The sequence below is a fragment of the Cotesia typhae genome, unplaced genomic scaffold, assembly GCF_013202065.1.
Source record: "Cotesia typhae breed Kobodo isofemale line unplaced genomic scaffold, CoteBio_Ctyphae scaffold_13, whole genome shotgun sequence".
Taxonomy (NCBI): domain Eukaryota; kingdom Metazoa; phylum Arthropoda; class Insecta; order Hymenoptera; family Braconidae; genus Cotesia; species Cotesia typhae.
This window is the reverse complement of record NW_027423774.1, coordinates 13,832,001-13,859,185: the sequence shown is the minus strand read 5'-3', so window position 1 is coordinate 13,859,185 and position 27,185 is coordinate 13,832,001. Positions and strand designations below refer to the sequence as shown.

Below are 27,185 nucleotides of genomic sequence, written 5' to 3'. Positions count from 1 at the left end.
TATGTCCGGAATCAGGCGCGCCGTCCATCTGCCGATCTCCCCTGACGTCCATCGGTCTGGCTACTCCTGTTGCGTTTCCTTTTTTATTCTCGTCTTTGTCTCCTTAGAGTTGTCGCCATTTCTTTTAGCGTCATAGAGCTTGGCTCGTTCAAACGCTTATAAGTCGACAGGTGTAGCTCCCGCAATGACCAGTACCGCTGCCTCTGTAACCGTGCGATAGGCACAAGTAACTCTCAGCGCTCCTCGTCGTTGCACCGCCGCTATTTTGCGCCGATAAGTCCTCTGTCTAAGTATGTCCGCCCATATCTCCGCTCCGTATAGCAATATTGAGTGGACTACTTCTGTTGAAAAATCAATCCGAAGGCCAACTAGCCCAAATTAGGCACTCTGAAAAGCACCGACCGTGAAGAGAGCGCCTGCTCGCCAGACAAGCCATAGTTCCCTCTCCACCCGGAATAGACCAATCCCGTAGGCTCTCCCCCACTATCAAGACTGTGAGCCGCATCTACAGTATATAAGGAGCAATGCAACGGCACCGACCATTCAGTTTTTTGTGACCAGTTACCAGTACAACCAGATCTTCTAAAACTTCAGCAAGCGTGCAAGGCTTGCACTACATAGTGTTTCTCAAGTAACAAGTGAGCAAGGTTGCTAATTGTCACCATTCTTCGGACCATCTCAACTTCGCCAGTTCACCTTCAAATTGCGGATCATCTCAACTTCGCCAGTTTACCTTCAACCTACGGATCATCTCACCTTCGATTTAAGTCTTCAGTAAGCGTGCAAGGCTTACCAACAAGGTTTCTAGCTCGGCAATAAGCCCTCAAGGCCATTTTGAAATCAGCTCTTCTCAGGACTTCTTTGACAAACGGTCTTTCTCAAGGCCACAAAACCTTCAAGTCAGGTAAGAGCTCGATTAGAGTTTTTAGAGAAATCCAGTCAAGGTCATCTCGAGACGATCGCGACAACTTCTAAGAGCACCCTCCTTTTTTTGGTTCGTGGTCCTATAATGTTGGTCATGATTCTCGACAGGTTGGAAACTACCTTGTTGGTTTTTGTGCAGGCGTTTTCAAGGTGTTCTCGGAAGGACAGCTTCTCATCGATAACTACACCTAAATAACGCAGTGCCCTTGTGGATATCAGTGTTGTCACGCCCATGTCTACGACGAACGGTTTTGGGAACCACTTTTGTCGGGTCAGGACGACGATCTCAGATTTTTACTTGGCGAGTTGCAGGTGATGTTCCTCCAATCAATTTTCGACGACATCGATGGTTTCCCGGACTAGTAGTTCTGCCTCCTCTGCACCGTCAACGACTATCGTAGCCGCGACGTCGTCTGGGAAGCACGTGAGTTTCACCTGTTTCGGTAACGGGATTTCCAGAAGCTCATCATAGTCTGTGTTCCAAAGGTCGGGCCCCATAATTGAACCTTGCGGCACGCCAGCCGTTATGTTATGTTCTTGTGGGCCTTCCGTCGTTTCCGCTATCAACGTTCTTTCGTCGAGATAGTCGTCTACTATTATCAGATTTTCTGGCTCCACATCAAATTTGTGTTCTAAAGCATCTAGGATGTTACCCCAGCTCGCACTGTTGAAGGCGTTCTTGATGTCCAGTGTAAGAACAAGACACACTTTGCGAGCTATGAGGCTGCCAGACCATGCTTCTCTAGCTGTCTCTATGACTTTCTGGATCGCACCAATTGTTGATCGTCCTTTTCGGAAGCCATGTTGGTTACTGGCAAAGCCTCCGGCACGGTCAATGTCGTTTCGTAGCCTGCCCTGAATGAGCTTCTCGAGCAGTTTCCCAGCTATATCAAGCATACAGAGTGGTCTAAATGACGATGGTGTTATAGGGGTTCCCTTCCCTTTGTCTAACAGGACCAATCTCTGCCGCTTCCAGACCGTAGGAAACGTGCCGGTTGCCAAACACGCATTGTAGGCACTCAGGAGTATGTGCGCGTATTCCAGGGCTACAATCTTGATCACCGAGGCTGGGATGCCATCAGGGCCTGGTGCTTACCCAATCTTGATGGTTTTGCTGCTTCTTGCAGTTCTTTGATTGTAAAGGGTGTTGTTTCGCCAGTTTTTACATATCGTCTCTTTTCTCGCGGTGGGTGGTCAGGAAACAGCTCTGCCACGATGCTGTTCATTAAGGCAGGAGACTTCGGTCCTTCTGGAGAAGCCTTCCCAAGTCATTTAGTGACAATTTGGTATGCCTTACCCCAGAGGTCATTATTAAGGTCGTTGCAAATCTCTTTCCACAACTCCGCTTTACTTGCTTTGATTGCTTTATTCAAAGTCTTCTTGACCTGTTTGTACTCCACCGAGTATATGTCTTGGTCAGGGGAACGTTTTGCTGCTCTCGTTGCTCTCCTACGTAGTCCATGGCATTTTTTCCGAAGATCTGCTATGTCTTGAGTCCACCAATACACCGGCCTATAGGAGCCTCCCCTCTTCATCCGTGGCATGGAAGCATCGCATGAGGCGGCGATCAGTCCCATCACTCTTGACACTAAATTTGTCGTTTCATTACGGCTATTCGGAGTCGGGCTGTCCTGAAAAGTAGACGAACTTCGTGTCAGAGAAGTTTGCAGCTTCTCTAAATCGAGCTTCCTGACATTCCACTTCCGCGGTTGATAATCGTGTCGTGTTATCGGAACGGAAGCAGTTTGAATGCTGAATGTCACATACTGATGGTCGCTGCCACTATATTCTTCGGATACGCTCCAGCCTTCAATCATGTTCGCAATCTTTGGAGTCGCCAACGTAATGTCGAGTATAGATTCCCGGTATCCTGGTCTTCGAAAGGTGGTAGTACTTCCGGTGTTCAGCACTATGAAGTCCGTCCTTGCTGCGAAGTCTGCTACTTCATCTCTTCTAGTGTCGGAGGGTTCAGCGCTCCATTCAGCTGATTTTGCCTTGAAATCACCAGCTACGATGACTTCACCATCGAACTTGCCGATAGTGTCCTCTATGTTTGCCATTTTCTATCGAAACACACTAATCCCTTCATTGGGTGAAAGGTAGACGCTTACAAAGTAGGTCTTGGGGGTTTTGATCCAGACGAAGCCTTCTCCGCCTCCGCTGTCGTTCACGGTGACCTTTTTTGAGTTTATGATCCAGATTGCTGCTGTGTCAGATTTATCGGCGAACCTTGTATTACCCTGAATATTTACATATTGCTCGCAGATAAGGCAGATGTCAATCTTGTCTTCAAAAATACGCTGGCGCAGAAGATTTTGCACTAAGGCGCACCTATTCCCTTTACCCTCGCACCCCCGGCTGCGGCAAGTGCGGTGCGAAATGCCTTACACACTCCGGAACCGGCTATATGATCTAAGCCATCCTGAGCGTCTTTGTCTACCGTACAAAGGAAGCACTTTGGCTTTTCTACGCAGTTTGTAGATTTGTGGTTATCTTCACCACATTTATAGCAGCATTTGCTTCTGTCAGGGCCCGTACAATTCTCTGTTCGGTGACCGAACCCTAGGCATTTAAAGCATCGGGTTACTTTCGCAACTGGCCGTATGCGGCAGTTAACCCAGCCAAACTTTATACGGGCCTTGTTGAGGGCTTTAGACGCATTGGCTTCGTCGATCTCGCAGAAGGCTGCCCGATTACCTCGTGGTGTGGGTTTTGTCAAATTCACCCGTTTGATCTCTAGGCTGTCTTTGAATTCACATTTAAGTGCTTCGCGGACTTCGCTCTCGATAGAGATTTCATCCAAGTCGAGGATCTCAATTGTTGTTGTTGGTGTTAACGTTTTGACCATCCCGATGTTTGCAGTGGCTGACCTTACTGCATCGGTGATAGCCTTGCTGTCCTCGGTCTTTCGAGCCATTTCAAGGAGAACGCCTCCGTGCCTCGTCCTTTTAATAGACCTTATGTCTACTCCAGTCTCTGTCGGGCTAACCTTGGCCTTGATTTCCTTGAGGAGATCGGCGTACGTTCGCCCTTCAGCTGGTTGGACAAGCACAGCCTTTCTTCTTGTCTTTTTCCGTCTCGGTTTTTTTGAGCCACCCTTACTTGGCTGGTTTTGGGCTTCGGTAGTTTTTGCCCCTGACTCCTGTTCTCTTTCCTTCTTTTTCTTTTGCCGTGTCACCTTGATCCAGGCATTATCTCGGGCTGTCTTTTTCTGTGCTGGCTTGTCGATTGCAGAGGAAGGGCTGGGTGTAGACAGCAGCCTCTTCTTTTTGTTCTCTTTCTCTTACTGTGGTTTCTCAGGAGTGACCAAAACTGCTTGTGGTTTTGTGGTCGACTCCGGAGATGTTTGAGTGGTTGTCGCCGACATCGATGCTGGTTTGTTGGCCAACTTATATGCCGTGGCAATGGACGCTACTAATTTTCTGAGTTCATGATGGAGATTTCTCTTGTCCTTTATGAACTCAGTCAACTCTTCGATCTTGCTACCGAGCCGTTTCATTGGCGATTGTTGGCCGGTGATAGTCGGTAGAGACTTGATCCTCCCTCGATACGTGTTAGTGTTGACGGGAGCAACAGGTCTTCCACTCCTTGGAGGAACGCCTGTTTGCTGTGCGTCTACTTCCATCTGTGCTGTTTCAATACTCCCTGTAGCATTGCTAAACGGCAGAGCCAACGACGAGTTCAGGCCCGCTTGTACGCCTTCCCTCGCCGGTACTCGGGTATCCCCCCTCTGCACCGTAGACGATGTTTGAATGTTTTCTGACAATTCATATCATCTTTTTGCTAGGTTTTGGTCCACCCCGAGTATTTTATTTCCTCGGTACCCAACGTATCTGGCGCGCAGGTATGACGAGTATTCTCCTATCCGCCACCTGGGGAGGCGCCCAATGCGGGACCCAGCAAGCCCGACACGGTGTGTGTGTGTGTGTGTGTGTGACTATGTAACTCGTTTATAACTTTTGAACGACTGAACCGCTCGGAACGAACTAAACGGTGTTCTAAAGAGTTCTCTCGAACTTAGATTTCCTGAAAATTTGAACCGATTCGGACCGATAGATTTTAAGAAATCTTGAACAATCTCCAAAAAATTAAGAAAAAAATCATCTTTGAATGTGGTTTTTTTGGAATATCTATTAAACGGCTCTATCGATCAACTTCAAAAACTAATCCACCCTGAAGCTTGAAAAACCTCGCCGATCGTCGTCAATCCGGTCGAAATAGGTTCATTCGTTCGAGAGATATCGTGAACGAAAGAAAACCGAAAAAAGTGTTTTTTTTTTTACATAACTTCGTCATTTCTTCTCGGATCGTTTTTGATGGTGTAGAATACTTTTAGAGCTTGGGAAATCACGTCGATCGCCGCCAAAAACGGAAAAATCGGTTCATTGGTTCGAGAGATATTCTCGATCAAATATTTGGAAACAAGTGTTTTTTTAACAGAACTCCGACATTTTTTGGAATAACTCTTAAATGGCTGCACTGATCGATTTCAAAAACTAATCAGCTATAAGCATGAAAAAATTACGTTGATCGCCGTCAAGCCGGTCAGAATTGGTCAATTCGTTCAAGAAATATCATGAACAAAAAAAAACCAAAAAAAGGGTTTTTTTGGAATTACTCCAAATTTCCTAGTTTTATCAATTCAAACTTAAAGATTCATCATGAAACTGAAAAAATTGCATCAAATTCTGCCAATTGCGTGAAAATCGGTTGATTTATTGAAAAGTTAGTGCGGTTTGAAAATTTAAAGAATATTGTTCTATGATACTTCTATCAGACTTTTAAGCTCGAAGAGCTCAAAAACATCATTAGTACAGTTTTATGCACCTAGGCATGGAATTAGCGGGAAGTTGCACTGATGATCGTCAGGGTCTACCGTATTCCTATTTTTTTTTTTTTTTCCGTGTATACATATCCAATCATTTTTTTTCCGAAAAGATGCTACATCATTTTACTGACGCATTGTTATTGATTATATTTTTGAATGATTGAGGGCTATCCACATACGATTATCACATTGATAAATTTATTTCTTAGATATTCAGATCAGGCAGCCTTATGGTGTTATTCGTTTTTTCTATATATGATCAAATTTAAAACCTTTTTTATCTCAAGCAAAAATAACTGATTGGAATGCAGATCTAACCTTGACAATTTGTGTATTAAACTCTTCATCATCAGCACTTATCCACTCGTTAAGACAAATTTTTTCCGCTTGTTCCCAATCTATTCCACGTTGCTCCAAATGACGGTCAGCTAGCATCAACCACAGCTAATCAATGGTATTGATAGTTATAAGACAATGATAGAAATATTGTTGAAGAAAAATAAATAAATCAAATGACATTAGTTACCTTCTTACGAAATTCGTGAGGTACACCTTCCGATAATCTCGCCACCATTTTCATTGCATCAAGCCACTGAGTAAAACTATTTTCAATAGGTAGTGGTGAAATATTGATGGGCATTTTTATCTGCTTATCTGTACAGAAAATCAATATTTTTAAATTAAAAATTGCAAAATCTGGGAAAACACTACACTGAAAAGTATACACGGAGAAAAAAATATTGTTAGATTAAGTATACGTATGGTTAAATCAGCCATACGCTGTATAGCTGTTTGTCTTCACGATACGATGTATAGCTTATTCAGCTATACGGTGTTTCCTTACTGTGAATCGTCAGAATAACGATAGTTTTATTAATATAGCCATCCAAAGGATTCTTAGGATAACTATACTACGTATATGTTTAAATGCATAATAAATTATGCAGTCAACGATAATAATAAAAACAATTATTTAAATTTTAGGTTAAGCACATAAATTGTCTACAGAACCTCAATAATAATAATAATCAACTATTAATAATAAAATTTTATTTAATTAATTAACACAGTACATATTTATACATACTTTTCATGCAAGGTAATGTTGTTAAATATAATATTCATCATTTTTTTGTATAAGTGAAACTGGATAAATATCAACTAAATGTTCATAACTTACAATGTAATTATCACTTTTTAAATTTATTATTTTAAACGCATGACAATGAACGTCAAAAACTGTCAATAATTTTTGATATCTGAAATAAATAATGTCATTCTCAATTATAATATCATTATTAAAACCAAAATTGAATTTTTGATTTTCGTGGGAAGTACATAAAACCATTCTTGACTTGTATTTTATTCCTCTTTCTTCAATCCAGTCATAACTATTAACAGTTTTGTGAGATAATTTATTGACAATTAAACATTCATCATTATGTACTGAATATAACGTTTTTCTGGTCACTTTTTTCAACTCTCCCAGTAGTAGTTCGGTTGGAAAAATTGTATTTGATTGTACGAGATATGCAAACTTGAGCTGATGCTTAACGCCTAAAGTTTGGCATATATTTACTTTAGAGTTTGAAACTACCGCTAACATCTTCGATTCTTTATATTTTGCTTCCCATCGCATTCCAGAGAAATTAATCAAAGGACCAGAAGTATGCATCACTGTATCATAATGAATTAAATTATGCTCTTTTGTTTTACAATGCCGATTAAAAATAGTAAGCACTAATGTATGATGTTCAGATACTAAAGTTTTTGATAATCCTTTACAATTTTTATGAATTGATCTTGCTACTATGATATCAAGAATATTAACTAAATTTAAATAAAGTCTGTAAACAACATCGTCGTCTGGAATCAAATCTCCCATTATAATTCCAAAATGACGAACGAACGATAATATTTCACCAGCTGACATTTTCAAGGATTTATTCTTCAAATGATTTTAAAAAATTTCAGGCGGCTTATTTTTAATATCAAATTCACCGAAATCATGAAGTTTTATTCGAGACGTTAAGTCTATTAAAGAAAAGAGTTTAACTTTATTTATTTAATAGTCTAAAATATCACACATTTCTCGATCGACAACACCCTCGATAAAGTCATGCATTATGTCAACAACAACATTATCTAAAACGTGAAAATTAGAAAGACGGTTAACAATACATTTTTCTTTAATGCCAGTAGAACTTGGATCTTTTAATAGTATATCAGTCTCATATGATTCTTTATCGCGCAGTAATTTTTTATCTTCTAAGCTAGCTAATGAACGTTGAACTGTGTCCATCTTACAAAATCGACAAGAGTAAGTGGAATTAAAACATTCAGTGAAACCCAGTATCGAATGTAAACCAAGATTGTCTCCCAAAATCAGACCTAGTTTAAAAAATAATTTAATTTTTCTTCCATCAATTAAATTAATATCAACTCCATTTTATTCTAATACTTCGAGTTCAATCATTAATGTTCTAAAAACCGAAAAATTTCCATATTCTTGACGATCTTTTGAATAATAAATAAGTGCTTGAAATAAGGAATTAAGTGATGATAAATGTGGCGGAAAACAAGTAATTAAAATATAAGTACCGCATAGCATATTCGATCCAGCATGACTCCCAAGACAATTTCCCGTTTCAAAATCATCACTAAATAAAAAAAGTGGATATACATTATCTTTTGATACACAGTTTTTAATTTTTTTTTCCAAATAGTGGTTTGAATAAAATTTGATATAATATTACTTTGTTTTTCTAATTTTTGTTTATATGCACTAACTGTATCATATATACCTGGCATCTCAAAAACTTTTTTCAACATAGTACTTAATGGAAATAAAATTGCAGTTGCGTTTTTGGGTTTTGATACAGGATCACCTTCATGATTCCGTTTAAGAACTGCGCATCGTGTACCAATTACAAATTCAATCGGTGGTAAATAAAACTTATTTTGTTCCAAAATTTGAAGACGATTATATTCTGTATTAAATTGTTTGATACTCTTATGATTAGAATTTAATACATTTACAATATTATCTTTAATTTTCTTAGCACTAGATTCATTATTCATATGACTGTCTAACTTAATTTTAATAGAACTATGTTCAGCTTGAAAAAGATCTTGCACCATATTAAAAATATAATCAACTTTCTTTAAAGGTTATAACGGGGTTTTCGACCTCGTGCGTTAGCGAGGCCGAAGTCCGAGATAAATAAATTTGGCCTACCTGCTGGATTATTGTTGGGCGCCAGGAGCTAGGCTTCACTCACGTCGTGTTCGGTTTACTCGGACCGAAACTCTTCGTCGGGGTGGCGGGTAAAAGGTGCAACCTAAATTAAAGAGGAACTAGGAACGATCGTCCGGGTACTAATAACTCGCCGAAATCTTAGTATTAATTCTAATTTATTGACAAAATGAAATAAATGGTCGCCGGAATAACAAAATCACAATAATCAATGTATCAAATTTCGCACGCCGCAATTAATTCAATAATTAATAATTAACTTCGTCGAAGAACAAGCCGCAAGAATTTAATTAACAAAATTAAATGTCCAAAGAATCTCAATATCAAAATCACAATTCATCCATTAACAATAAAATTCCCAAAAATAAACCAAAATCGGATGTCGCGATTAATTTAATAGATCGTAATTAAATTTTTGCAAGAACTAACACCAACGTCGCATTTAAGTTCAATAATCATTAAATAAGTCCAAAAAAAAATAACCATCGTAAAATTTAACTCACAGTAATTATTTGCGTCACACAATCAATTGTCGCACCATGGTTTTCTTACTAGTAATGATTTAAATTGACTATAAATCTCATCGCAAATACTTTAATTGTTAATTATTAATTAAGTCCACAAATTAATCGTTGCTAAATTGTGTAATTAGTAACTTGTAATTAACCAACAGTTTATTTTATCGCAAGAACAAAAGAAATCTAATTGACAACAATTAATTAGATTAGGCAGATCAATCGTCGCACAATAATTAGTTAATAATCAGGATTAAATTAAATAAAAAAATTCTTCAATACTAATAATTCATTAAATCCAACATATTATTCGTCACAAAATTGTTTAATTACGAATACTTACTTAAATTGGATCAATTAATCGTCGCAAAAAAATTTTTAATCAATATCAATTAATTAGATTAAACAAATAAAGTGTCCTTGAGACCTCGGACCCGTCGCAATAAATGTAGTTATCCAAAATACGAATGGAAATATTTCAAACAGATTTAGCGTCATTTTCTTTTCTAATTGAATCGATTGATTTTGTCAACACCTTCTCAACCGGCGCATTACCCGCACGACCGAAGCTCAATAATCGGGATTATGACAGTAACACATAAGAATGTGAATAATCACTACAACAATTATTTTTGGTACCAGAAATACCTCGTGGGATAATCTCCGGAATAAATGCACAAAATAAAATTGAAATAAAAAATAACAAAAATTAACAACAACAAAAAAAAATTAAGTCACTCGTAAGCTTCTTCCGAGTAGGTGAATCCCACGAGATTTTTCAAAGACGAGGCCACTTACCCTCATAGAATGTGTCGTTCTCCCAAAAAAAAAAAAAAATTACAGCAATTAAATATTGTCCGGGCTGGGTCGCACGGCTCCGTCGTCCTCGGCTTCCACGCCAAATTGACCCCCGCGTTTCAACACGGTGTGATGTACAAAAAGAATTTTCCAACAATGGAATAAAAAATAAATAAAGGGGAAGGCGCGGTTTTGATTTTGTTTAACCAATAACAATTGAAAACACATTTAAATAGCTTGTCAATGCGAAAAAAGGAAAAAGAGGGGAAAAAGCCAACGGAAAGTGAGACATTTCAGGTGTTTACTGTATTTAAGTACTTAGAAAGATAGTAAATTATACTAGCGTAGTCGAACATTTCGTTAAATACATAATTTCATTTACAATATTATTAATTTATCTAAATTTATTTCGCGAAAAATATATAATTACATTTTATAACCAAACGGTAATGTTATATATTTACTTTCAAACTTTCTTTTCTTAAATTGCGGGTACGTTTTTTTCTTTTCTTTCTTTGTAACAACAGCGTAAAAACGTGTTCTTCGAATAGCGTCAAATTTTATTTTAATAGGTTTTTTTCTTTCACCTGTGACAAGAGACCTTACGGTTTTATAATTAATTTTAAGACTGGTTGAAACATTTAAAGTTATACCTTTAACCTTACACACTTCTTTTATAGATCCGTCAGGTGTAAGTATTGTGAAAGCGTAAAATTTAGGGCCTCCTGTTACAAATGACGTGATATAACTACCCATACCATATTTCTCTAGCTCATCGGTCAGCTCACCTAAAAATTTACCTGTCGGAGGTTCATACAGACCTTTTGAAGAAATATAAATACATGAATCAGTATCACAATATAACGCTCTCTTACCTAATTTTTCTAAGTAACTATATAGTTTAAGTCGAGCTTGAGCCGTTATATAAGCTGCTATGACAACATTCGTTGTACGTGATGGTTTGAGAGCGTCTTTACTATGAATAAAATTTATGTACAATGTTTTATCATTTACTGCCCTTGTGGAAATAATTCTCAGAAAAAACTCTTGAAAAGTCTTTATAACTCTGAATAAGACTTTTCGAAAGTCTTCACTTCCCTAACTAAGTAAAGGAAAGACTTAATAAGTCGTCAAAATTCAGCAAAACTCTTTCCCCTTCCACAAGGGTGGTGAGAAGCCGAAAATTTCGATTTGACTGTCTGTTAACATTTCCATCAACCGTGCACGCGTCGTGACAATTTCTGTCTGCATCAAATTTTCGCGCTGACCGAATTTCCCCCAGAGTGAGTTTAAGCAGAGCTTCGCTACAGAACATAACCCGGGGTTTAATTCAACTTTTTCACTATCTAATTTAATACCCTCGGCTTTTTCATAAGCAGCAATATATTGTGTTTTTTGCTGGTCTGTAATACAGTCTTTGGGATATCCAGAAGCTTCAGTTTTAATTTTTAATAATGTATTAATATCATCTGTAAAAATTCCACCAATACCTGTTTCTGGATTGTACTGTTATTGTATAATGCCATATTTCATATACTTTAAATAACTTATATCCTTTCTGAACGGCCTTTCTTATCTCATCCACAACCCATATGCCTCTTAAAAGTCTTTCTTTAATTTTATGGGTGCAGTTTGTTTGCTTTAATTCTTGAGCACAAGAACGACATAAAGTGAAAAGAAGTCTATTATGGAGCTTACAAGGGAGTACTGGGTGGTATAAATTCTGCGGTGGTAAGATAGTACATTTAACTAGTCCTTCTACTTTTGATAAATCCTTGTTAGGACCTATAATTTCAGAACATTCTTCACCTATGTATATTTTAGGGTGGCCTATTGGGAATTTACCTGTTTTACAAATGTAAGGATACAGCTAGCAAATATCTACGTACTTAATTTTTTCATTATCTTTTGCATCATATAATGATATAAAACTTTCCGTACGACCTCCAAAAAAAGCATCTCGCGGGTTTAAGGGTTCTATATTGATCAAAGGATGATTTTGTAACTCTATAAGTGTTTCAGGATTGTTGGTTAAGTATAAGTCAAAATCACATTCCCACTCCTCTATTAATTTATAACCCGAGTTTCGAATTCTTTCGGATATAGCAATGGTACGCTCGTATCGAGTGTCCATATTATCTATTCCTGGGTAGTTATTATTTAGTTTTCTATCACGGTTTACTTTATAACATTTAGGACACCCATGCCAGTAACATCCGTGAAAGTGTAATACGGTTTTTTTACCTGTTCTAGAATTTTCAAAGTAACCATCCACCACTATACCGGATGGTAAACGTTGTTCTTTACCACGCGCTGCTTGTATAATTCTACAACCGTACTCGCGTTCTTTTAAAATTAACCATTTAATAGCTTTCAATGATTGATTCTGAGACCATCTGTATGTACCTGTAGAGGGTAAAATACCTATTGTATCGGGTTTAAGAAAACTGCGGCGATAAATTTTTGAGCAAGCTGACGCTATTGTAGTACACTCTGAAAAAGGACAAACATTTCCGCACTTTATAAACATATCCCGACACTGCATACAAGCTCTTCTTAACATAATAACATCGTTTCGACAATAAAATTTGATTTCGGAATCAAAATTGAAAACATAATTTTCTTCTGATTTTTCATTATACCATGCAATAAATTTTTCAAGCTCTTTTTGGAACATAGTATCAGGAGAAAAGTATTTGACAGCAGGCATACGACCTACATAATCCCTATTACAGGGTTTGTTGAATAAATGAGGAAAGTATCCTTTCGATACTTCGCTATTGAAATCGAAAGCTTCTGGGAGATCCCTTAAAGGCATATGTAAGTAATTTAGACTGTCTAAAAAAACCGTGTTACCTATACGCATAACAATTATTTTGGTGCCGTTTAATATTAAATCCGGTAGCCGTGTTTTATTCTTTTCTATCATACATTTCAAAATAAATTGAGCATCAAAACTTCTAGCATTATGAGCTATACATATAGTTTTTGAAAATTTTTTAGTATTTTTTAAAGCTAGATCAATTAATTTTTCTACAGGTTTGTCGTCAAAAATAAATTCTCGCACACGGCATTCAGCACAGCTTTCAGAAACATCTTTGTCATCCCAACAATAAGTACAAGTTTTTTGAACTACACACAGATTAAGTATATGAATTCTTGTACTACGATTACCTTTTACACGTTCATTTTGCTATGTTTCGAAATCATAAAATAAAAATAAGACTTTTGGCAATTCTTTTTTTTTTAAGGGGGTCATAAAACAATAATGATTCAGAGGTCTTTCGCAGCAGCACACTTTGCAATAATTTATGTTGCATTTATGTTCTACATTATGAAAGATATAACGATAACAAATACCGCATAATTTTAATGCTTCGCAAACTGTGAAATTTTTATTTTTACCTCTTAAATTAGCCGAACCAGGTTTTAAGTGATTTGAATAACAATCATCGTTTGAAAACCATCGCTTACAGTCAAGGCATTTTTTTTTACATATTTGTCTACACACAGGTACCACGTTGCAGCGTGGGCACTTTTTAGAACATCTATGACCACGTGTTGATTCGTATCCTTTATTACAAGTTTCGCAAAATGCGCGACTGCCTAAAGCACCTGCTAAATTTATTATTGGTTGAAAATGATTAGTGTCTTGGTAATATAATAAATTAATTGTATTGGAAACTTATCCGAACGCTTCTTCAACAGTATTACGACCGTCAAAAAGCGGATGACCTTTACCAAAAGTCAAAAATTCATAAACAACGATAGCTATACCCTCGTGGGCAAAGTAGTGTTGAAAATTTTGTATTTGATTTAAACCGCAACCCCTTCGCGGTATAGCGACCGGGTAAGTTTGTAATAATTTAAACGCTTCTTTCTCTTTTAAACTTCTTCGTCCATCAATTATGCTTTTCCATCGTTTCTGCAAATACCCTGAACGGATCTCACCACGCTCTATATATGCTTTTGCAACAACTAAAGAACGAGGTAAACATAAGTTATCATTGTTATTGATTGTTATAATGGATCGTTTAAATATATTTTCATGAGATAAAATTACTTTCCCACACCCCGCGACACCGGCGACAACAGCTGATGTAACAATTATTTTATCATTAGTTGTTAATCCTCCGGCACTTTGAGAAACGCTAGTAAGCAGATGCCATAAATCAGTGTCTGTAATAGCGTTTGCACATTGAAAACGCGACCATATCACACCCTGTGTGAGTTTTTCATAATTAATTGTAAAACCTACATAATCATGAGCATTACAGGTCGCTGTAATATGTGTTATAATATCGCTCAATGCGTCGTGAAACCACTGTAAGGGATCTGTATTAACAGGCGGTTCTTGTATTGTTAAAGTTGTTTCTTTACCTTTAGCTTGAAACCGCTTATAATGTTTAATTATTTCACGTTCGATTTTGAATCTTTTACCAGGTGGTTCAACAGTATGATCTTCAATTGAGGCTTCGTGATCTGGTAAGTCTGCTGTCGATGTAGATGGTAAGACGTTCTGTGTGGCTTTTACTCTCGAGCGTGTTGTTACGCCGCCATATTGGGCACCTATATATATATATATATATATATATATATATATATATATATATATATATATATATATATATATATATATATATATGTATATTTTCAATTAAACTATTTATAAGATAGATGTTCGTATGTTAGTATTTTAAACTTTTATTCAAACCGCGTAAAGTGTCATACAAGCAGTTACAAAAAAATAACATTTAATTAAGTTTAAGCAGCGAAGGGTGTATGAATATTTGTAATATCTTGTAAAATACCTAGAGCATGTGATTGTACAAAGGAACGTATATAATCATGACTACAGTCATCACTATTGTCGTCATAATAATCGTCAGGGTCATCAAAAAATAAAGGCGTATTTACTTTCTTCTTCTTCTTCTTCTTCTTCTTCTTCTTCTTCTTCTTCTTCTTCTTCTTCTTCTTCTTCTTCTATAAAAACCTTATCAGCATCGCTTTTGAGCCGATTATTATATGTTATTTGTTGATAGTACTCTTCTTCCGAATCAAGATCAGCCGATAAACATCATATTTTGATCAGTATCCGTAGGATATGATACATGCGTATCATCGGAGCTAGTAGACGATGCACGGCTCCGTGAACGTTTCACTCCGGTAAAGCGGTCTAGCCTTATTATCTCACCTTTTAGAGCTGCAGATGTCGAAGTTTTTTGACAGTCCTATAAAACAATTATGTTCATTATTATTCGATTGGTTTACATCTTCATTGAATACACCGAACTTACTCTTTTCGTGCTGATGTCAATATCATCCTCATCGTCGTCAGAAGAATTATCAGAATTTAGGAGTTCATCGCGGCAATAGCCTTCTATAAAACCATTAAAAATGAGGTATGGGCTATTTAAATTAAACGATGTACGGTCTAGAAATAAAAACTTACCATAGTCTGTTAAGAAGGGTTTTAAACACTCAGCGTCTGCTTTTGATGTTTGAAGGATTGTATTAACGACAACTGTCATTAATACAGTGTTATTTGTTAATAATCCTTTCTTGTAAGCTCCTGATAACACAAGACAAGAAGCTACTGCCACAATTCTACACAATAGTTTTATTAATCTGTCACGTTGTAAAAAGGCCCAACTTGAAACACGCGTTTCAGTGTAGATAAACCACAAACGAGGTGATTTATCCCGTATGTATCACACTAGCTGACACACAGCCCTCGTAAAGGGTTGTTGATAAATGTAATTATCTGTATCCATTATGTCTTCAAAAAATATTTTAGTACTGTTACGTCGAAAACGCAACTAAAATTTAATTATTTTTATCCTAGCCGTTAGGCTAATAGATAAGGATCTGAAGCTTTATAGGAAGGGGTTGAAGTTATAATATAAGAAAATGAATTCAATTTAATACATATATTATAAAATTATCATACAAAGATTTGAATTATTAAAACAAACATAAAAATCTCAATTAAGAACTTACTTAAATGTCAATGTTACCGTTTCTTTACATAATTGAAATTTACTTTACTAACAATTGTTTTTTTGAATCTGACGCGTGGTTTCATTGAAACTTATAAAAACTTTTTCGATGTTAATACTAGGACGTCAGGACGAGAGATATTTTTGTTGAAAATCGTAAAGGTGTCGAATTTTAGGGCGTTACTTATTTTTACTAGATGGGAGAAATAATGTCCAATTATTTTTCTATTTCCTTGAGCCCTTGCCCTCTCTCTTAGATTTTTCTATAATGTTGCATGAGTCCCCTCTACTTGGGTCAGAGTACAATATCGCTTCTCCTTTACTCTTATGCTCTATTATACATCTATGTGTTTGTGTATACGTAAGTGCATTTATGCATAGACAAAGACATACATGTGTACTATTTTTCATTAAATTATTTACTGTGACCAAATTTTTATATTAAATTAGTTAGATAAAAATTAATTTGTGCATAGATTACAAATTATCATTAGTTTCTTAGATCTAAATTTTTCTTTTTATTTAAGTCGTTATTTTATTCGAAAATAAAAGAAAACATTTATTTATTTTTTTTTGTTTAAACTTAAATTATAGTTATTAAATTTTGTTCCTTAAATTATCAACATATATTTTTTTTTGTTGATACTAGAATTATCATAACATTCCTTTTTATTTTTTTCTTTTATCATTATTTACTTTTATTTTATTTAAACTATTGTTTATATATACATTTATTTTGTTATCGAAAACTTCTATTTCGGATCTCGACAAAGTTTAAAATTCCATTAGGGTATTTGTTCAGGCTCAAATCCCTTAGTATGGTCAGGCCGAACTAAAACTAAATTTTTCAAATAAGTTTCTTTTGAAAATACTATTGATAAATTTGAAGATAACAAAATTTTAAAAATAAAATAAATGTATGTAATTAGTTGTAAGAACATAAAATTATTTATGAATAATTAAATTCTATTTGTTATAAAATAAAAATGTCGGACGTTGAGTCCGACATAACACCCCCATTGTTTGACCAATACACGAGTGAAATTTATAAAATAAATGAACGAGTGTGAGGTCAACTAAACATTTCGTTAAATTATATCTATCTTATAGTTACAAATTATTTTAAAGTAGTAGTTATTTATTTTCTCTTCTTGTCTTCTATCCATCGGTGATCGCTGGTAGTACGTTGACAAAGAATCGACTATCGACTAAAGGCAATGAGAGCTACATCGGCCCAGTGCCACTGTTGAATATCTTTCTTCAGTCCGTAAGGTTTTCATCGATTGGTTCTTTCAAGTTGTTGTGATAAGAGTAACTGTTTTTGTAATTTCTTCGTATGTAGTAGGTGTTATTAAATTTGTGTGACTTCCTTGACCAAAAGTGTATAATGGTACTTGATTCGTATCCATTAGTCGCCTGTTTGCCGATAATTCCCCGACATAACAATACGTTACAAAACGCTGATTGAAACTGTCTTATAAATATAAGAAAAGTTGTATGTAGTAGCTGGTCACGTTATGCTGAGATGGCTTTTTAAAAACACACGTGCAGTCTAGACAGTTAACGCATAGCTCTACTCTACATTTGTTAATATTATATGAAAAATGCTTAACCATCATATTAAGTTGTGGGTGTTAGCCGTGTGTAACCAGTATCAGTTCGCTTAAGAACATTGTTGGTGGAACAACTATTAGTTTGCAATGGCTAAACGCTCTTTCTACCAGAATTTTGATGATGACGAAGGTGTTGAAGAACACCGTTTTATACCATCATGGGAACGTTTTGATTTCTTAATGACAATATCTCATAAATTAAATGATTCACACTCAAAGTCAATAATTGTTGGTTTCAAACTGGATAGTGATGTTTATAAGTTTGAACCATGTGTCGCTATTGTTGATGAAAAAGCCTGTGGTATTTTGTGTGCATCAGCGAAGTGGTTAAAATTTATAACTGTTCTTAAAAAACTAGCCCGTAATCTAAATTTAATTGAATCACAATATAAAAAGTTACCACTCGATACAACATTGCTTGATGGATATACTTTTCAATATTTTCTGCTGGGGGCCATGTATGGGAAGCTAAATTATTCTCCATCTTCGAAAGAACCGATCAACAACCGTCATCATCAACATCTACTGCTGTTCAGCGTGCCCGAAAAGTGACAATGAAAGAGAACACGCTCCAAGCTATTTACGGCTTTCAAGAGCTCGTGAATGCCCGCTTAAATTATCTTCAAAAATTCGTCGAACCTTGTAATGCATGTCTCAATCACCTTTTTACACCTGTTCAAGATTTCTTACCAAAACTTCTTGGCAACATCGAATTACATAAAGAAGTCATTCGTAAATGTGTGATATCAAATTTGAAGAATAATACCGTCAAAGACAGTGTGATTAGTGAGCTATCAGGTAAAGGAGGTTAACCGTACCAATGGTTTATTGAAAACTATATCGATATTGTTACTTATGAATTAATATTGCTCTTCGACAAAGAAATTATTGCTAAAGTGAAGAATGTTTAAATGATTATGGATAGATTGAAAATCTAAAATTATTACCATTATAATTATAAAAAGTTAAATGTTTATTTCATAAAATTTAAAGAGTTTTGTCTATCGCTATTGTATTCTGCGAAAACTAAAGTATCAATAACTAATAATACATGTATTAATAATTTATATTTATTTTAAATATGATTAAAATAGCTAATAAGAAAAAATCCCTTCATTATCCTTAAAATAAGATCTAATATGCAGGTATACGGTAAGTAAGATTTTCGTTTATCAATGGAATTATTTAAGATTATAAATTATATCATAATTAATTATTTAATGCTACACAGTAAGTAAATATTCATATACAAAGTATTTGCAAGCTCAGCGATCTTGCGATAACTTACATTACTACTACTATTACTACTACTACTATTATAACTACTAAAGCGTAAAGTGTAGGTATACGATCAGTAAGATTTCCGTTTATCAATAGAATTATTAATATTACAAAATATATCATAATTAATTATTTATCGCTAAGAAGTAAGAGAATATACAAATACACTATTATTAATATACTATCCATAGCATATATATATATATATATATATATATATATATATATATATATATATATATATATATATATATATATATATATTAGGTGGGTCAAAAAAATCGAATAATTTATTTTTGACTTTATACTCTGAAAAATAGGTTCGTAGACACCTAAAAAGAATTCTCTCCAAGTATAAGCTCTTAATTATAACGGGAAGGTCCTCCGCTTTGCGGGTTTCTATTTTTTCGAATAATCAGATAAAAAAATTTATATCTCGCTTCCAACTGCTTGGAAAAATATTCCGTGGCATAGATTTTGTGAGAAATTGAATGCTTTACAAAAAAGGTCTCTTATGACTTTTTCAAAAACTCAACCGATTAAAAGATATTCATAGTTGAAGTTTGGCTATTTTAAGGAAAATATTCGTTTTTATTATGAATTTTATAAGTCGATGAAAAAAATTATTTCGGATTGCGGAACTCATGATTTTGTAGGAAATTTACTGCTCTACAAAAATGGTCTCTTATGATTTTTTGATTAAGTGAAGCCATTACGAGATATTCATCGTCAAACATTAACGAATATCAATATTTCCAGTTTTTGATCAATAATTCGATAAATTTTAATTTAAACTATGAGTTTCAGGAAAATTTACATAAATTTGAGTTTCGATCGATAAAGAAATGTTATAAACAATTTTTTTAATATTGTTTTCAGTCTTGGGCTTGTTTGATTGCATTAAAACAAGAAATTAGAGCATTTTTTTCGACATATAGCCAATGATTAGTTTAATTTGAAGTGAATGACATATTTCTTTGTCAAATTTAATACGAAAAGTATTGAATCAAGTGAGAAACAACCAGTATTTAACTTTTGTATAGATAAATTTTTTATTGAATTATCAATTGCAATATAATTGTCTATATTTTTAACATAACAGTACGCTATTACTATAAATAATTTCTTTTATTACAATTTGGGAATGTTTTTTGATGTTCTTTGACAACTTGCAATAAGTACTGGAATTGTTCTTCATTTTTTGTCAAGCATTGATTATATTCACTGACTAATGCAACAGCTCGCTCTGCTGAATCATTGACAACTTTTAGTTGTTGAAAGTATTCTTTATTTTCGAGATAACTCTCATTAGTAGGCCATAATTCAACATCGACATCAAGAAAGTCATACGGTAGATCGAAGATTTTGAAAAGATTTAATGACTTTTTAGACACAAAGTCACTCAGAGTTCTCTGCGCCAATGAATTCAAATCTTTTTAGCAATTACAAATCTTTTAGCTTTAGAATCTGTACCTTCACGAGTATTAACAGCTTCAACAATACTTTTTTAATTCTAATGGAACGCCATCGTCAAACAGTGATAAAATGGCAAGTTCATCGCTCAAATACCATAAGTGCGAAATCATTTTTTCACACGTAGCTGAAGAAATCAAAGGATTGATATGTTTGTACTCCAATAAATTTTTCATAAACTGCAAGTCATGATAAGCAGCAGTTGTTGCAGAAGTTGATGAAAACCAAGCTTTTAAATACAATGTGACTATAAAAATACAGAAATGACGAAGACCATGCAATTCTTTCTGAGAGAGTTTGAATTCATCTCTGAATAGATACATTTTCAAACTATAAATGGCCTTAGCCATCCATCTAGCATGATGAACAGCACCAGGACGTTTGAAAGAAATCTTTTCTTGAGGCATTTCTCCAAGGAAAATCAATGATAATTCCAATAATTCTTTATCTAACTTATTATAACATTTCTTTATCGATCGAAACTCAAATTTATGTAAATTTTCCTGAAACTCATAGTTTAAATTAAAATTTATCGAATTATTGATCAAAAACTGGAAATATTGATATTCGTTAATGTTTGACGATGAATATCTCGTAACGGCTTCACTTAATCAAAAATCATAAGAGACCATTTTTGTAGAGCAGTAAATTTCCTACAAAATCATGAGTTCCGCAATCCGAAATAATTTTTTTCATCGACTTATAAAATTCATAATAAAAACGAATATTTTCCTTAAAATAGCCAAACTTCAACTATGAATATCTTTTAATCGGTTGAGTTTTTGAAAAAGTCATAAGAGACCTTTTTGTAAAGCATTCAATTTCTCACAAAATCTATGCCACGGAATATTTTTCCAAGCAGTTGGAAGCGAGATATAAATTTTTTTATCTGATTATTCGAAAAAATAGAAACCCGCAAAGCGGAGGACCTTCCGTTATAATTAAGAGCTTATACTTGGAGAGAATTCTTTTTAGGTGTCTACGAACCTATTTTTCAGAGTATAAAGTCAAAAATAAATTATTCGATTTTTTGACCCACCTAATATATATATATATATATATATATATATATATATATATATATATATATATATATATATATATATATATATATATATATATATTAGGGTGGGTCAAAAAAATCAACTATTTTTTTTTTACAATTAATACGGATAAATGGGTTACTAGGCACCTTAAAAAAATTCTCACCAAATATGAACTCTAAATTTTAATAGGAAGATCCTCCGCGTCGCAGTTTTTCATTTTTTTCTCAGTCAAATAGAAAAAAATTCATTACTCATCATTAATTGGTCGTACAGAAAAACTTTTTTTTAAGAATTTTGTAGGAAATTTAATGCTCTACAAAAAAGGTATCTTATGTTTTTTCCGTAAACCTCACCATTTCACTAATATTGAAGATTTAAGATTGATTATTTTAAGTCAAATGTCACTTTTGTTTATGAATTTTATAACTCGACAAGAAATGGCTATTATTGAATGGGCAATCGAAATTTTTGGAGAAAATTAACTGCTCTATAAAAATGGCATCTTATGTTTTGGCGATTAAATTAATCGTTCAAAAGATATTCATCATCAAACTTTCATGTATATCGATTTTAAGAGTTTTTGATTAAATAATCGAAAAATTTCAATTTAATCTATCAGTTTTGAGAAAATTTACACGAAAAAAATTTTTTTTCATCAACTGAGAAACTTCAAAATGTTTTTCAAGCTTTTTTTATGTGTAAGTATTTTTCTACATTTAAAAAAATAAATTGTACATTATTTATCGCTTAGTTAATCATTTATCAATAAAAAAGGAAAGTTTTCATTATAAATATATTATGATTTCAGTTTTAGAGAAAAAATGTCCAATTAGGTATAAGAAAGTTTTTTATTTCAATTTTCAACTGAGCTATTTATTTTCAAACAATTTTTTGTTGCAAGTAGGGTAGTTTTTTCGATGCTCTTTCACAACTTGCAATAAAAATTGAAATTGCTCTTCGTCTTTCGTTAAGCATTGGTTATATTCACTTACTAATGCGACACCTCGCTCTGCCACATCATTAACAACTTTCAATTGTGCGAAAAATTCTTTATTTTCATTATAACTCTCATCAGTAGACCATAAATCAATATTTTTGTCAAGAAAATCATACGGCAGATCAAAGATCTTAAAAAGTTTTAATGACTTCTTAGAAACAGAGTCACTTATATTTTGTTGCAGAATTAAATGTAAATTTTTTCTATCAATAATAAATCTTCTTGCTTTAGAATCTGTACCTTCGCGAGTCTTAACAGCTTCGACAATATTCTTCTTTATAGTTAATGGAACGGTATCATCAAAAAGTGATAAAATAGCAAGTTCATCACTTAAGTACCATAAATGTGAAGTCATTTTTTCACATGTAGCCAAGGAAATTAAAGAATTAATTTTACTGTACTCAATTAAATTTTTCATAAACTCTAAGTCGTGATTAGCAGCAGAAGTCGCAGAAGTTGATGAAAACCAAGCTTTTACATTCACCATAACTATGAAAATACAAAATTGTCGAAGACCATCCAATTCTTTCTTAGAAAGGTCAAATTCATCTCTAAAAATAAACATTTTTAGGCAATAAATTGCCTTTGCCATCCATCTTGCATGATGAACTGCACCAGGACGCTTGAAGAAAACTTGCTCTCGTGGCATTTCTCTCAGAAAAATTAATGACAATTCCAATATTTCTTTATAGTCATCTCGGGGTTGCGATAACTACCAAAAGTAATCAATTATTCGTAAAAAATCAAAAATTATCCCCTACACTTAAAATTGTATTTAAATAATACCTGTAAGTATCGCTTAATAAATGAAGATAGATTATTTTTTTCATTCGTAATAATATTAGCAACAATACTATCTTCAACACCAGATTTATACTTCGTTTTATCGAATATGTCCCAAAATTTTTTGAATCTGCCAAATATTGGAACATTTGGTCCGGATGATACTGGCCAATAGACTTCGAATGCACTCCTTAAAATGATCTCATAAATATGATGGCGACATGGTAACCAAATTAATTCTTTTCCTAAGGCCTTTTCAATTTCTTTACATGTACCATGATGGATTCCTATATAGTAAAAATAGATAATTACACTTTAAGTTCTGTATTTAATAAAAATTGTAACGCATATTTAAAATCTATAAATAAATAAAGAATTATAACTAACGGGCACGTGTCGAAAATTTAATTAATGTATGAAAACAATTCAACTAGAACGACGAAAATAAAATTTTCTTTTAAATATTTTATCATTGATTAGTTACCCGTATTAACCGCAGTCGTGTCGAAACACATCGCCTTGATGTAACTAATAATACCCCATTGATTTAACGTTGACAAGATGGTTGCTGTTTGATTTTCTGCCGATCCACTATTCATTTTTGGAACTCCAAGTAACTGCTCAGTACCAAAAGCAGTCAAAATAATCGGTAATCGATCCACAAATTTCGATTCAGAAATGTCATTCAGTATTTTCCCATCCCAATGCACGACATATTTATCATGAGCTTTGAAGTTATCTTTTAGTCCTATAGCAATGTCTTTTCGTAAGAGCATGCGAGTTCGTTGAATTGTTCGATAACTAAGAGTTGTATCTTCTACATTAACACCAACACTTGATAGAACTGGAGCAATAATGAACATCGCATTTCTACTACTAAAATTAGCTCTGTCGAGTGCTGAGATAAGCTCTGGAGTTAGAATATTTATTTTTGCTCGTGTTGTCGGTATTTGAGGCACATACTCTAAATCTGAACCGAAATTTGTAGCTTGACTTAATGTAAAGGTTGAAGATGACTCTGATTCCTCACTTCGAACAATCTCATGGCTGGTTGAGGGTTGATTCAAATCTAAAATAAGCGTTGTTATTTAATTAATGGAAGCAAAAATATGGAACTCATTCATTTTGACATCAAATAAGGAACACAAAGAGTTTTTTATTTATCATCTACGAACATATTGACATTTATGATATAATTAATTAGAAAAACAATAATATACTTTATTATTCATAATTTATAATCAATTTAATTTATTTTCAATTCTGATTAAAATTTATAATAATTAAATGTTGTAAATACTCACGACTTTCATCTACTTCCATCGTATTCATAGTACTGTTTAATTTAATTGGGTTATTTGAAAGAATTTCTTTCCGGGTATTACTTTTTTGATTTGAATATAGTTCACGAATATCATTATCAAGCAGTTTTATTGAGTTATGATCTACAATATCAAATAATGCTTTGATTTCATTCTGAAATATTATTACATTTTTGTTTTGGGCTGATGATTTTTTTCGCACAAAAGATTTTTGCAATTTCAACCATCGGTTATGATAGCGAAGAATTTTTTGTATTACATTAGTTGATCCACTAGTCGGAATCTGGTTGTTTTTCCATAGTTCAATAATGATCAGTTGCATTTTTAGCACTTTGTTTGATAGAACATTTTAACACTTTGAGCTGATAAAAAAAAAACACTCATAACCTCTTTCACTGTTGGCAACTTACGTTCTGAAATTTTTTGCATGGGTTTTCCGATCAAATAAATTTCCTTATCCATATTTTCGATAAATATATAAATTTATGTAGTGACCGCAAAATTTGTAAATATTTAATCGTTTTATCACATATACAAGATCATAACTTGTGGAAACACTAGAAATGCTGTAGAAAATGTAAACAAATAAAAACAATATAACTATAAAGAAAAATGTAGGTGGCGCTAGTTCACAAGGGAAACAGAGTAAATAGAATTCAGAACAAAAATTCTCTACAGAAGAAATTTTCCCAAGGACAATATACAGCTGTAGTGGAAAAATATTGTAAGACGTCTTGAAGACGTTATAAAAAAACAACATGATCGTGAGTTCTAATGATGAAAAATAAAAAGTTTGGAATTATTGAATAAAAATTTCGAAAACAAAATTCAAATAATACTTACATTAAAGACAAAAAATGAAATTTTCTCAAAACTGATAGATTAAATTGAAATTTTTCGATTATTTAATCAAAAACTCTTAAAATCGATATACATGAAAGTTTGATAATGAATATCTTTTGAACGATTAATTTAATCGCCAAAACATAAGATACCATTTTTATAGAGCAGTTAATTTGCTACAAAAATTTCTATTGCCCATTCAATAATAGCCATTTCTTGTCGAGTTATAAAATTCATAAACAAAAGTGACATTTGACTTAAAATAATCAATCTTAAATCTTCAATATTAGTGAAATGGAGAGGTTTGCGGAAAAAACATAAGATACCTTTTTTGTAGAGCATTAAATTTCCTACAAAATTCTTAAAAAAATTTTTTCTGTACGACCAATTAATGATGAGGAATGAATTTTTTTCTATTGGACTGAGAAAAAAATGAAAAACTGCGACGCGGAGGATCTTCCTATTAAAATTAAGAGTTCATATTTGGTGAGAATTTTTTTAAGGTGTCTAGTAACCCATTTTTCCGTATTAATTGTAAAAAAAACAAATAGTTGATTTTTTTGACCCACCCTAATATATATATATATATATATATATATATATATATATATATATATATATATGGATGTGTGTGTGTGTGTGTGTGTGTGTGTGTGTGTGTGTGTGTGTGTGTGTGTGTGTGTGTGTGTGTGTGTGTGTGTGTGTGTGTGTGTGTGTGTGTGTGTGTGTGTGTGTGTGTGTGTGTGTGTGTGTGTGTGTGTGTGTGTGTGTGTGTGTGTGTGTGTGTGTGTGTGTGTGTGTGTGTGTGTGTGTGTGTGTGTGTGTGTGTGTGTGTGTGTGTGTGTACATCATAATAATTATTATAATTATTATTATTATTTAATAAGAGTCTCTACTATTATCCCTACTACTACTACTACTGCGAACATCACACGTTACCCCCACCTCAAAAGAGTGGGCTGCGCCAAAGTTGCACCATACTGCTTTCGAGGATATCAGTAATTGGGTCACATGTATTAATTGTAATTTCTTCATCATGAGAATACGTATCTATAATAATAGGATTGCCTTCAATATGATCTTCATTTTCTAGCACTTGGGAACCATTATCTATGAAATTAATATTTAAATAATTAGTTAATTTAACTTAATTCACAGTGAATAGTGTAGCATAAATTAAAAAAAAAAACTCAAAGGAATGACAGAAATAAAACTGGCGTGGTTCTTTTTAAATATATATACTTGATGCAGGATCGAGGGCTTTAGAATTAAATGGAATATTATCTTCAGGACAAGGAAAAGTAGGAGTTACAATAACCTGTCAAGCAGAAAGAAAGTTAAAAATAAGATACTTCATAATTTTTTAAAAATAATAAAGAATATAAGAATTAAATTCTTATAATTAATCATAGCAAATGCATTTATAATCAATAACAAGGCTTAAATTTCTTTCAGTACATTTTACTCTTTTTCGAAGTAACAATCTTACAGTTATGTTTATGCAGTT

The 27,185-nt window shown here is 33.7% G+C and overlaps 2 protein-coding genes across 3 annotated transcripts in view; both read right to left on the bottom strand.

The window, feature by feature from the left end:
• LOC141535524 (uncharacterized) overlaps nucleotides 1-27,185 on the bottom strand; it is a 227,502-nt gene that overhangs the window by 163,364 nt on the left and 36,953 nt on the right. Inside the window, exons 3-4 of one of the 2 annotated variants that reach the window (XM_074255488.1) lie at nucleotides 6,279-6,406; nucleotides 6,071-6,196 (exon numbers count right to left, since the gene is read on the bottom strand). In XM_074255488.1, the coding sequence (XP_074111589.1) occupies nucleotides 6,071-6,196; nucleotides 6,279-6,406 (254 nt within the window). Of the gene's footprint in view, nucleotides 1-6,070; nucleotides 6,197-6,278; nucleotides 6,407-27,185 lie in introns of those variants that run through there. The other variant, XM_074255489.1, reaches the window with a different exon arrangement.
• LOC141535194 (uncharacterized) lies at nucleotides 18,921-24,960 on the bottom strand. Its single transcript, XM_074255026.1, has 4 exons — nucleotides 23,998-24,960; nucleotides 23,517-23,800; nucleotides 23,215-23,442; nucleotides 18,921-18,959 (listed from the first exon to the last, which is right to left on the bottom strand). The coding sequence occupies exons 1-4, from the start codon at nucleotides 24,374-24,376 to the stop codon at nucleotides 18,921-18,923; spliced, it is 930 nt and encodes a 309-aa protein (XP_074111127.1). The 5' UTR covers nucleotides 24,377-24,960.